Source organism: Sturnus vulgaris, chromosome 7 (assembly GCF_052056855.1).
Source record: "Sturnus vulgaris isolate bStuVul1 chromosome 7, bStuVul1.hap1, whole genome shotgun sequence".
NCBI classification, from domain to species: Eukaryota; Metazoa; Chordata; class Aves; order Passeriformes; family Sturnidae; genus Sturnus; species Sturnus vulgaris.
This window is the reverse complement of record NC_142249.1, coordinates 18,602,310-18,615,574: the sequence shown is the minus strand read 5'-3', so window position 1 is coordinate 18,615,574 and position 13,265 is coordinate 18,602,310. Positions and strand designations below refer to the sequence as shown.

Genomic DNA, 13,265 nt, shown 5'->3' with positions numbered 1-13,265 from the left:
ACAACAAATAAAGACACACATATTACCATCCAGACAAAAGAGCACAGATTGGTCTCCAGAGTACCGAGATGTTTTTGTTTTAAATTACGTGACAGTACCTAGAATAACAAGATCCTTGAATAGGACCTCAAATCTTCCTGTAGTGAATGAGTTATTGTACAGCTCTTCCCATTTTTTATACTGAAGGTATTTAGGTATGTCAGAGAAAAACCTTCTAAATAGCATAGAATACACATAAATACCTGCTTTCTTCCCAACAACTGGAGCTGTCACTGGAGCAGTAACAGTGGGTGCTGGCTCTTCAGCTGGTTTTGGAGGCTTTAGAGCTGCATGGGGAAAAAAAAGTTTAAATAGGTCTTACTTTAAGTATCATCTTTAAAATGTTTTGTAGATGGTAGGAAAGTTCTAGTCTTGTTAATCCTAAAGGCCTTTGTGTGGACACTTTTAATATTCAGCTGCACAGGGTGCTCAGTCATCTTGTCTAGACTGCACTTTTGCCAAGAAAGGTTGGACCAGATCACCCTTGAAGTCACCTTCCAACCCGGTGTTCTATGATTCTGTGAATGTCCTTTTAGCAAGAAATCCCAGAACAGAAAACACTAGACACACAAGAAAAGCTTCACTAGAATTCTGAAGAATTCTTACCTACTGCAGGTTTAGGCTCAGGCCCAGGAACTGGGACAGATGCTTGCTTAGTTTCTGCCATTTCAAACACAGAAATTACAAGTAGGTTAGTTCACATTTTTTGCAATCACATTGAGCATTAGAAGTTAGGAGGAACAACACAGAGAGAGATAAATGAAGACAGAGCTTATCAGTCTCTATTTTATTTGGCCAAAAAAGCAAGAAATTACCTTGAGTTTAACTCTTGTAAAGCAAGATTGCAAACAATGGATAAAAGATGACTTTTTCAAGCATTGAAGAATAAAAACAATAAGAAATACAGAAGATTGCAAAATGGTTAATGAGGACACAGTAGTCATGACAGACTGGAGGACAGTAATACATTATGTTAATATAGCATGATATTCAGCACTGAATATTGTTTAGTTACTGCAAAAAGGAAAAAGAGCACCACACGTTTGTACCTTTTGGTGGTTCAGGCACAGGTTTCTCCTCTTTTTTTATGGTTGGTATCTCAGTTTTCTTCGTAGGAACTTCTGGGACTTTAAAATAATATTTTTATTTTGTAAGATATATTAAAACAACTTAAATCCCTATATAGAATACCCTCAAGTGTATTAACAGCTTTCATTGTTTTTACATGTGAACAGTTTCAGAGGTTCATAAGGTTTAGGAATATATATTTCTTAGAGTAAGATTTGAATAAATTAGAAACTATAAATGGGTAAAAGGACACATATTTGCAAAATGTTATCTATAAGAATGCTTAGATTAACTGTTTTGCTGTAGTTATATTTTTATCAGTATTATATAAAATATTTATAATGCACTTTTCTATACACAATGAAGATTGAGAAACAATACTAAAATGCAGAATTCAGACCCAAATGTGAATGTCAAACTTGGCTGTACTTCCAGCTAAGAGTTAAATCACACAATTAGGCCAATGCAAACTATCTTTTAAGATATTGATTTCATTCCTCAACTTAAGAAAATATATAATTTCATTAATAGATTTGATAGCAATCTAGTACCTTCAGGTTTCTTAATTTTTTCTACTGGTGTAGGTACAGGTTTAACTTCTGGTTTAGGCTCTTTTTCTGGTTTAGGTTCTTCCTCTTCAGGTTTCTTTTTAAGAACTTCAAAAGAAAAGAAATCTCGGTTTTTAAAGGACAGGCAAGCAAAAGAATAAGACAGTGAACAAGACAAAGATTAAAAACACCAACCATACATAAACAGGAAAATAAAATATATAGCTCAGTAGAAATGGAAGATTTGTGTAACTATTCAAGATACTATTCTGAAAGTCATTTAAAATTCAAGTCATCTAAAGAAAAAATACATTTTTATTAAGAGCAGCCTATCTGAGAGAAAAGGTTTTAATGTTAACTACGTCAGAATAAAATTTCTTGTTATATCTTATGGGTTTGTTCTCTTATTTAAATGATGACTTGCTATATGTAATCATGAATTATTAACTGTAGTTAAAGATGATTAAACTCCCACTGACTTCAGTGAGAGAACAATACTAAATCCCCAAGTATTTGGAGAGCTCAAGTTTATATAATGTCTGTTTTCCATTCTATTGATTTTACTTGGTTTTGTCTTCTCAGTTCTCCATCTTGGAGATGGAGACATTGTAATCTGAAAAATGGAATATTGTATTTTATTATGTTGTCTGAAATTTGAAGGTACAAGGTACACAGGTATGAATCATCTCTCTGTGGTATTTCAAAGAGAATTGGAATTAGTGCTTCATTTTTCTAAGCAACAGTTGAGCACGAAATGATTCAGAGTGCCCCAGACTCTGCAGGAAATGGGACTGACGTGCAAACCGCAGGGTTCTGTGATCTGTGCAGTACTGCTGGGAAAGCCATAAAAGAGAATACAGAGACTACACGTGTAACTTTAATAACATTTACGCCGTGGGCAGTGGAGGACTCTCAACTCTAGTATAAAGAGAGAAGGAAAATGGAACACAGAAAGATAGGGAACTAGATTTTCATTGTTCTGCTCTGTTTTCATTACAGATCCTTTGCATCTGAGAGACCTTCAGGCTACAGCCCCCTCCTCTCTGCAACGACATCTGCTTTTCCCAAGAAATAGAAATCAGATACTATTTGATCATGCACTGTTCCATACCACACACATGAAACAATTTCACTTAAGGGAATATGCTGTTAAAATGCTGGGTTTTTAACAACAGAGCCAAGTTACTGTACCTCTTTTCAAAACAACTTCTTCTTTTGGTGGAGGAGTAGGCTCAGGAATTACTTTGCGAGGTTTCTTTACAAGTCCAGGCACTTAAAAGAATATTATTCCAGATTTTATTACAGGTTCATAACAGCAGTAGGAGTTAACCAACAACTAGCATGTCCAAACACACAAATCAAATACTAGTCCACTACTGAATATTAAAATCAAAGGTAAAACTGTTGCTATTGAAGCCAATAGTTTTAATATATTTTCTGTGTAATTTGCATACAGCTGTCATCTAAGTTAATGTATAAAGAAAAAGCTTTCATACAAATCAACAGAAGTATGGTTTGAGAAAACTATAAAGGCTATGTATTCAAGAATCATCATCATCATTGTAACATTTTTATTTCCTTTCACTTTCCTTCACTAGGCTTATGTTACATATCTATTCAGATGAGCTGCCTGTCTGTGATATTCATAAGGATCCACTTTAATCTCTAAACTTGGAAAAGCATTAAGAAATAATGTCCACTGCTGCTTTGCTTCTTAGTTTATCTTAAACTCCAGTACATTTGAATAATATGAAGGCATACATGTGAAATGGCTTGCTCAATATATTATTCATTCCCATCTCTAGAAATTGTCTTCTCACAAAAATAAGTTACATTTCAGAAAAAAAATAAACTAAGTATGTTGGAACAATGGTGCATACATGTAAAGAGTATTTTATTTTTTATTTCTAGCCAAGCAGAAAACCAAAGTGAGCACCTACACAAGTGATAAAACTCATAAAAACTCTTTCACTCTTCTATGTTTCTATCTCTTGCATCACATGATGGGTGATTAAAGTGGACATAAATATAACACAAACATATACGCCCAAGATGGGGACGCATGCAGAGCATAATCAAACATAGACAACAAGTGTTTTGGTATATTTGAGCAAATAAAGCAAGAAGATACTGAGAACTACAACTTTGGGCTCATGAGAGGTTTATTTTAAGCTAGATTCTTATATTAGCTAGGTACCTTTTGCAGGTGGGGGTTCCAATTTCGGAGGCTCAACAGGTTTTGCAGCCACAGCTTTCTTCCTTGCCTCAGGAGCTTTAAAGAAAATTAATTGAATTTTACAACACATATTAGACTCCAAAAAGAAAGGAGTTTTCTAAAAAATCCAAACACCTCATTAATAGTACTGATGGAAAAGAAGGACAAAAGCTGCAAAGCTAAGATCCTTGCTGATTAACTGTTTTGAAAAAGTCAGATGGTCTGTAGGAAGCACAATTGATCTGAAACCCGTGTTCATATAACACCAGCAAATTATTGCTGGGGATTCTTTTCATTGGTAAGAATATGTTAAAGAGAGAATTATGTTAAGGATAGAAGAATGTGTTAACTTGATTAAAATGGTTTTAATGTTTTTTTCCAGGAACTACTGAAAAGAATCCATATAAATTCTGATAAAAAATTCATGATGGATTGAGCATTAGTGAGGCGCACCATTAAAGTATAGTATATTAGAAAAGAAATAAAAAAAGACACAAAATTATAGTCTAAAAGCATGCTTTTCAAGGTTCATCAGTATAATTTTAAAAGATTGAGTTTCCACCATTATTTATGCCTTGAGATGATTATACCTTTAAGTAGATCTTTTGCCAGTTTAATATCTTCTGTTGGAGCAGGTGGTGGTGGTGGTGGTTTTCGCTTTTCAGGGATCTTCTTTTCAGGTTGTGGCACTTTAAATAACATTAGGTAGATTTAGAATAAATTTCCTACTATGGTAGTTATGTAAAGAGTAATGTACAAACCTAAAGACCACCATTTTCCATTTCCAGTGAAGCAGTGAAAAAATGTAATTGAATTAAATGGGAGCATGAAAGAGCCTTAGGTTACTGTTTCAAAGCATGCACACAATACAAACATCCAAGATGACTTAAAAAAGCATGTTAATAACACAAGAACAAAGGTAGAAAACCAAATGATGGGAAGACACTTGTGGACAAGAAACAAAATGAAAGTATTTTAAATAATCTTCAGGTTGTACTTAGAATTAAATGATCAGAAGTAATTTCCAGAAAACAACAATGGAAGAATCATAGAATCTACAATGTAGAGGTGACCTACAACACACAGGCACATGTGTGAAAAATGAGAGAGGAAGAAAAATCTGCACATGATGATAATGAAAGATGTGTGACAGCCTCTAGGGAAGAACTTTGTATACCTTCAACAGGTAAAGCTTCTTCAACTTCTACAACTGCAATTTCTTCTGCTTCTTCAGTCTCAATCTCCTTTATGATTTCATATTCTTTAAAGAATATTGACAACCGGTGTAAGTTTTCAATTATAAGACTGTTTCATGTGAACAATTATACAGATATAACTAAAAGCAAATCTACTTCAACAGACACAGACAAATACATATTAGGATAAGTAGTCACTCAGTATCTGTTACCTTTCCAGTAATGCAAGATTTTGAAAACTGATTTCTTTCTAAGCGTGGGTGAGGATTGTGTGAAGGACAGAATTTTATATATATACAATAAAAACTAAACATTAAATTTGTGGATGAGTCATTGAAACAGGAAAGAATAAAAATGTCAATGCTCTCAATTAATTTAAGATTATAACAGCAACACAAATACTAACTTTTGAGAGACTCCAATTTAGTGGGAATTTAATATTATCTTAAAAATAGACATATCCTGTGCAGAAACATATATTTTACTTCCAAATAGTGAGATATACTAACAGATACAAGAAATATTGACTAGAATAATCTAAAATATGAAGTGAACAACTTACAGACATCACAATGGGAGTAAAAGGAAAATGTCTACTTTAAAGCTTATACTCAGAAGAACAGGATAAAGGATTGTTCTTAGAGTAAAATCTATGGTGGCACAAACCTTCACTTGGTAGTGATTCAGGCATTTTAGGAATAGCAACAGGTACTTTCTCCTCTGAGACAGGTTTCTTGGGTACCTCAGACACTTAAAAAAAATATTAAGATTCTTTTATTTTTGTGTATATACATGTACATATAAAACATAAAAAGACAAGGACATCTAGCACACACAGAATCACAGCACAGTGGCCATAACCATGAAAGACTGTGCTCCAGTCTTTCTCAAGGTAGGCTAGAGCCAACTGACAAATTTTATAGACTCAGTTATGAACAAAGAAAAGAGAGAACACAGAAAAGATTTCTTCTAAGGAGATGCCTCCTGGCAATATGTACCTTTGGTTGGAGGAAGCTCTGGCTTTTCTAATTGTAACTTTTTAGGTGTTGGAAGAGGCACTTTCTCTTCTGGGATGGTTCTCTCTTGCACTTCAGTTTCTTTAAAGATATTAGTAAATTTTCATTTTTGTGAATAATAAGAAACATATATACACATAATAGTGAAAAGTGCAATGACTAAAAGAGGAGGGAATATAAGACATGAAGAAGAATAAATTTAAGCAGCAAATTATTCATTTGGCAATGCATATGTCAGTTAAATAAGGGGAAAGTTATTCAGAGTATAGAGATAGGGAGATGCTCAGTCACTGATGTATCTACCTTTAACTGAAGGAACTTTATGTTTTCTAAGGACAGGCATGGGTTCTGGTCCTTTTGGCGCAGCAACAGGCTCTGGTTTCTTGGGTACAGCCACAGGTTTCTTGGGTACAGCCACAGGTTTCTTGGGTACAGCCACAGGTTTCTTGGGCACAGCCACAGGCTTTTGAGGAATGACCATTGGCACCTCCTCTTCTGCCTCTTCCACCTCAGGCACTTTAAAGATATTAGATGCCTTTACTTGACTGAGCTTAAGGTCATGCACATAGAGATTCAAAATGACAAAAAGGTGCTCTCACTCCTCCCCACAGAGTGCAGAGGGGCAAAGAACACTGAGCACTGCAGCAATGTGGAGAGCATGGCAGGCTCCTTCAGAACACCACCCTATACCTTCAGCTGGAGAGACGTCTGGCTCTCCAGGCTCAGCTACTGCTGCCACCTCTTCTGCTGCTTCCACCTCTTCTTCCTCTTCCACGACCTCAGCCTCAGGCATCTCAGGCACTTCAAAGATATTAGTGCATTTCATTTTACATGGTTGAGGAGACGTGGCAGGCAGGAACAACAAGCAGGGTGACACAGACACAGGACATCACAGCAGGCAGCTCGAAGCTCACACACCACACAGCACCCTTGTCCCAGCACACACAGCCTTGGCAGTCTCAGCCAGGCAACAGAGGCCGGGAGAGGATAGGACAAGAAGAAGGAGAAGAAGATTCAGGGTGTGCTTTGTTAAGTTATCCATGAAGACAGGTACCTCTGGGTGCTGGAACCTCTGGTGCTTTGGCAGTGGGCACGGGTATTTTTTCCTCACGAGTAGCCTTCCGGGGCACCTCGGGTGCTTCAAAGATATTAGTGGCAGTCAGTTTTGTACATACAGCACGAGGATGCACAGTGAAATGCAGACTGGAGATGCACTCATGAACGTAACCAAAGTGGTCTCACAGCATCAACCTCTCTCTCTCACAGGCTCACACACACAGACCCCAGGGTACAGGCACAGAGCAGATGCCAGGTAGGCTCTGAAAGAGAACTGCTGGCTGTGCATGGGCTTGAAGGTGAGGTGGGAATTTGGGTACTGAGCAGCCTTTCCTGCCTTAGAGGAGAGCCTTTCATTCTCAGCCCTGCTGGGATCAGTCTTTTGTCTGGGAGCAAGCTCAGCCCTGGTCTTATCTGTTACCATTCCTCATGAATCTGCTGGAGCTTTGTGTTCAGCAGTTTGGGTAGTGACAGGATGAGGAACACAGGAGATATTTTCTCATTTTTCCCTATTTTCGTCCTTCTGTACATCCATTCTTCTGCTTTTCTCCTTTTTTTTGACTTATTTTCTTATCCTAAGTACCTGTCTTGCTTCAATTTTCATTTCATTGTTGCAGCTTCCACAGCCTGTACAATGCAATGGATTTTATAATGATTCCTTTTTATTATAAACCCTAAAAGTGTAAGCAGTTTCTTTAAAACTTTCTATGCTGCCACTTCTTACTGCACTTTTGCAATGCTGAGGAAAAACTGAATTTTCATTTCAAAAGATTTATGTCTATTATATACACTACCTGAGTCTGCCAGAAAAGCTGTGCAGACACTTGTCTATTTAAATAATAAATTTGGGCAGCCATATGAAAAACTCATGATTAATTGCTAAAATACAGCGTTCTGGTATCTACTTATTCAGAATAAGATACCAATATAGTAAAATCAAAATATATTTTGAGTTGTTTATACAAAATACAACATTTTCAAATTCCTAACTGATACACAGCACAGAATGTGGATGTTTCAGGAAGTCACCAATGAACAGAACAACAACAGACATCAGAAATAACATGTACGACAGTAAGGACAGTCTCATTTGGACTGATGCACAGTGACAGGTACCTCGAACTGCTGCGGGTTCTGGCTTTTTGGGCACAGTTACAGGTGTAGGCTCTTCCAGAGCACCTTTCTTGGGCACCTTGGGAACTTCAAAGATATTAGTGTATTTTAGTTTTGTGGGCACTGCACATGGCTATGTGACAATAAGACAACCCGTAGAAAATGCAAGCAATCTTTTTTGAGAAAGTGCTGTGGTTTCATTCAGTCATCAGCTCTGCTTTGCTTCCAACCTGTGGAATGACCAGGGTGTCCAACACATCACACAGGAGATGGGAACTCTGTGTGTGGTCTTTGTTTCTTGGTCAGGGTGGACATGTAGAAAATATATATCTGGCTTCTTAGTAACAGATGATCAGAGATTTATTTGTGCAATCCTAGTGTATTTGTGTACTGGCCATGTTTCATAAATCATGACTACTTTGTTATTTTATCTTTTTTTTTTTTTTAAGAAATAGCATTTCATTTATCATCATCATCCTTTTTTTCCCCTATCAATTATTTCCATTCTTTACACCTCCTCTTAAATTTCTATGTTCCACAGTTCCTTCCATTTAAATTCTACTGTAGAAATATATATACTTTACTTCTCTCTTCTCTTATTTGATCTATTAATGTGTTAATAATCACTAGATATATCCAGTCCTTTGCTAGCAAAAATTCCTCATGTACATTGGCATTACATTACTTTTAAAGAGGTTTAAGAGAACTTATTCTGCTGCTCTCATATATTAAAAATTTCAGGGATGCAATTTTTTGTTCTTTAAACTTAAAAGACTTATTTTCAGGCTCTTCAGAAAAACATGCTATTCTGTTTAAACTAAACAGTCAGTAAATGTTAATTCTTAAACTTTACTAAAAGTTCAGTAAGCTAGAGATATTTTTCAAGGAATGAAATCTAGTTTTTCTGCCATGTTTTTGACACTCCACATTGCACTTTGTATTTCTTAGGCACCTCTCTCCAATAGGTCACAATCAAAAAATTAGTTAAACTGAATTCCAGAAGAGCATTTTTTTTTTTTTTTAAATGATGATACTTATAGTGGCCTGTACCTTTGGCTGGTGGTAGTTCTGGTTGTTTGGGTGCTGCAACGGGCGTCTTTTCTTGTGGGGCAGCTTTCTTGGGCACCTTGAGCACTTTAAAGATATTATTTCATCTTAATTTCACAGTTAAATTAGTAGGAAAGATCATAACACTCAATGAAAGAGTTTAGATATTTCTAAGCACTGTAACGTCCCTCTAGTGACTGGTTGGTTAGTCAAGTGTAAAGATAGGGACAGCAGAAGTTAAGAGTCAAGGACAAACAACAAATCTTATACAAAAGAAGGGATAACAAATGAAAATATTAATCAATACAAGAACAAATAAATCTTACACAAAAGAAGGCATAACAAATGAAAATATTAATCATTACAGTAAAATAAAAACACCTCTCTCCAGAAGATGTACCTTTAGCTTGTGGAGGCTCTGGTTTCTTGGGCACAGCCACAGGTTTCTTGGGCACAGCCACAGGCTTTGGGGGAACGACCTCAGGCACCTCTTCTACCTCTTCCGCCTCAATCACCTCAGGCACTTTAAAGAAATTAGATCCGTTTACTTGACTGAGCTTAAGGCCAGCAAACAGGCAGAAGACAAAGCAAGAAAGGAGGAAAGTAAACCCTTGACAGACTACCAGGGTGTCCTCTTCAGCCAATCACTCCTGCTCAACGTGGGCTCATTACAAAGAGCCCAAGAATGGGATTATTGATGGGGGAAAACCCCACCCTCTCTTGTGGGCAGTGTGCAGGGACACAGAGTTACAAAATGACAAAAAGGTGCTCTCACTCCTCCCCACAGAGTGCAGGGGGGCAAAGAACACTGAGCACTGCAGCAATGTGGAGAGCATGGCAGGCTCCTTCAGAACACCACCCTATACCTTCAGCTGGAGAGACGTCTGGCTCTCCAGGCTCAGCTACTGCTGCCACCTCTTCTGCTGCTTCCACCTCTTCTTCCTCTTCCACGACCTCAGCCTCAGGCATCTCAGGCACTTCAAAGATATTAGTGCATTTCATTTTACATGGTTGAGGAGACGTGGCAGGCAGGAACAACAAGCAGGGTGACACAGACACAGGACATCACAGCAGGCAGCTCGAAGCTCACACACCACACAGCACCCTTGTCCCAGCACACACAGCCTTGGCAGTCTCAGCCAGGCAACAGAGGCCGGGAGAGGGTAGGACAAGAAGAAGGAGAAGAAGATTCAGGGTGTGCTTTGTTAAGTTATCCATGAAGACAGGTACCTCTGGGTGCTGGAACCTCTGGTGCTTTGGCAGTGGGCACGGGTATTTTTTCCTCACGAGTAGCCTTCCGGGGCACCTCGGGTGCTTCAAAGATATTAGTGGCAGTCAGTTTTGTACATACAGCACGAGGATGCACAGTGAAATGCAGACTGGAGATGCACTCATGAACGTAACCAAAGTGGTCTCACAGCATCAACGTCTCTCTCTCACAGGCTCACACACACAGACCCCAGGGTACAGGCACAGAGCAGATGCCAGGTAGGCTCTGAGAGAGAACTGCTGGCTGTGCATGGGCTTGAGGGTGAGGTGGGAATTTGGGTACTGAGCAGCCTTTCCTGCCTTAGAGGAGAGCCTTTCATTCTCAGCCCTGCTGGGATCAGTCTTTTGTCTGGGAGCAAGCTCAGCCCAGGTCTTATCTGTTACCATTCCTCATGAATCTGCTGGAGCTTTGCATTCAGCAGCTCGGGCACAAACAGGGCAGGGAGCAGAAATCCCATCATTATTACTTTATTATTATTACCACTCTCTTGTATTTCTCTTCTATTTTTTCAACTCTTTTGCAGCGTATATGAGCGGCTTTTGAGTTAGGTTACAGTGCTTCCATAATCCTGTTAATTACACATTGCATTTGGTGATGGTAAGTGTGCACAACAACAAGTCTGCAAGTGTGATGCAGAACTGTGATGCACAACTACAGATCAGTGCTCTTGTATGCAGTAACTATGTGCAGTGCAATGCAATTGCAGATTTGAGGAACCAAATTTCTTGTGTCCCTATGAAGTTATGTTCAGAAGACAGGTATGTCCTGATTGACTGCACATTTGATTAAATATTGTATTAATTAAATTTTTGGATTATTTGTTATTTGGGCTGTAAGTCTTTATGTCTAAGTCTTAAAATACTATTGTCCTGTCTAGGTACGTTCCTCTTTTTACTTTGGGACTTCTTTTCCCCTAGTAACTTCAGTTCCTTCACAGTCCATTAAACCTGTCTTTCCTGTTTATTTTCACTAAAGTGATCAGTTTTTTGGTAGTGTTTTTTTCCTGTTTTTAGTATTGCAGTATCATGACTGTGCCTGGTAGTTACCACTGCACAATAGGACAGGCTTGCCAGTTCATACTGGTTAAACAAAAACATTTCTGATTAAAAAAATTATAGTACTTGAGATCCTTGGAAAAATTATAATGACAGAAGTTTACATTAAAAATCTTAATTAGAAAGCTCTTTCCCATTCTAATGGTAGAATTTCTACACTGGATGAATTTCAGGGAATCACCAATGAACAGAACAACAACAGACATCAGAAATAACATGTACGACAGTAAGGACAGTCTCATTTGGACTGATGCACAGTGACAGGTACCTCGAACTGCTGCGGGTTCTGGCTTTTTGGGCACAGTTACAGGTGTAGGCTCTTCCAGAGCACCTTTCTTGGGCACCTTGGGAACTTCAAAGATATTAGTGTATTTTAGTTTTGTGGGCACTGCACATGGCTATGTGACAATAAGACAACCCGTAGAAAATGCAAGCAATCTTTTTTGAGAAAGTGCTGTGGTTTCATTCAGTCATCAGCTCTGCTTTGCTTCCAACCTGTGGAATGACCAGGGTGTCCAACACATCACACAGGAGATGGGAACTCTGTGTGTGGTCTTTGTTTCTTGGTCAGGGTAGACACGTAGAAAATATATCTGGCTTCTTAGTAACAGATGATCAGAGATTTATTTGTGCAATCCTAGTGTATTTGTGTACTGGCCATGTTTCATAAATCATGACTACTTTGCTCTGTTTATGCTGGTTTAGGCAGTCACTGTCATAATTTTATTTGCCACTTTACTATTACTATTTTTGTCCTTCAAGTTGGCTTCATTGTTCTTTTTCTGTCTTTGCACGTTTCCTCTCTTCTTTAACTTCTCATATTTTCCCTCTGTCCTCTCCTGGCATTCCTTCTAATCACTAGATGTTGTTTATAAATATTTCCTCATACATTAATTTCAATTACTTGAATAATTATATCATCACTTTGAGGTGGTACTTGAGGAATGTCATTGTATTTGAGATGGAGAGAATCTGATGGCAGAGGGAAGATTTTCTCTGGCCAGAGCTTGGTAGCTCTAAAGGAAAGGAAATTATGCATCACTGCATCAACGTATAGTGTTTTTGGTTTAGTGGGTCTTTAGTAATTTTTTTGTACTTCAATTGTAAATTATAATTTAAAGGTTCACTCTATTACATGCTTGCACTAACTTTACAGCTCTTCAATGCTATTCATACAAAGAAACAACTTTGCAAATCCCATAGTTGAAAATAGTTATGTATGACCAATATATAGACAAATTATAATTAACAGTTTAAAGAAAATATTCTGCTCTGTTATACAGATATAGAGAGATAATTGTGATTATTTTGCTCTATGTACTAAAACTGCTACTCTCTGCTGAAACCATTAGTTTCTGTCTATTTTGTCTTTCCTCATAGAATCAACTAGGTTGGAAAAAAAATTTAGGATCATCAAATCTAACTGTAAATATAACACTGCCCAGTCCCACTAAACCATGTATGAAGCCATTCCTACTAATAATGTGAACAACTTATGAGCTCCTTCTCTTGCATCTATATGATTTTGGCTTTTTTTTGGTAGACAGGAGTTTATCATATCTGCTTGATATGACATGAATCCAGTATAACAAACGTTTAGATGGTTTCAGTTGAGGAAACATTTCACATCCCTGCACAGCCA

The 13,265-nt window shown here is 37.7% G+C and overlaps 1 protein-coding gene across 1 annotated transcript in view; it reads right to left on the bottom strand.

Moving 5' to 3' along the window:
* LOC106861576 (titin) overlaps nucleotides 1-13,265 on the bottom strand; it is a 238,036-nt gene that overhangs the window by 103,972 nt on the left and 120,799 nt on the right. The window contains exons 159-177 of the mRNA XM_088167962.1: nucleotides 11,892-11,975; nucleotides 10,529-10,612; nucleotides 10,165-10,275; nucleotides 9,699-9,821; nucleotides 9,302-9,385; nucleotides 8,255-8,338; nucleotides 7,137-7,220; nucleotides 6,773-6,883; nucleotides 6,386-6,598; nucleotides 6,065-6,163; nucleotides 5,733-5,816; nucleotides 5,048-5,131; nucleotides 4,461-4,559; nucleotides 3,853-3,927; nucleotides 2,847-2,927; nucleotides 1,659-1,763; nucleotides 1,089-1,166; nucleotides 646-699; nucleotides 243-326 (exon numbers count right to left, since the gene is read on the bottom strand). Coding sequence (XP_088024088.1) covers nucleotides 243-326; nucleotides 646-699; nucleotides 1,089-1,166; nucleotides 1,659-1,763; nucleotides 2,847-2,927; nucleotides 3,853-3,927; nucleotides 4,461-4,559; nucleotides 5,048-5,131; nucleotides 5,733-5,816; nucleotides 6,065-6,163; nucleotides 6,386-6,598; nucleotides 6,773-6,883; nucleotides 7,137-7,220; nucleotides 8,255-8,338; nucleotides 9,302-9,385; nucleotides 9,699-9,821; nucleotides 10,165-10,275; nucleotides 10,529-10,612; nucleotides 11,892-11,975 — 1,821 coding nt within the window. The remainder of the gene's footprint in view (nucleotides 1-242; nucleotides 327-645; nucleotides 700-1,088; nucleotides 1,167-1,658; nucleotides 1,764-2,846; nucleotides 2,928-3,852; nucleotides 3,928-4,460; nucleotides 4,560-5,047; nucleotides 5,132-5,732; nucleotides 5,817-6,064; nucleotides 6,164-6,385; nucleotides 6,599-6,772; nucleotides 6,884-7,136; nucleotides 7,221-8,254; nucleotides 8,339-9,301; nucleotides 9,386-9,698; nucleotides 9,822-10,164; nucleotides 10,276-10,528; nucleotides 10,613-11,891; nucleotides 11,976-13,265) is intronic.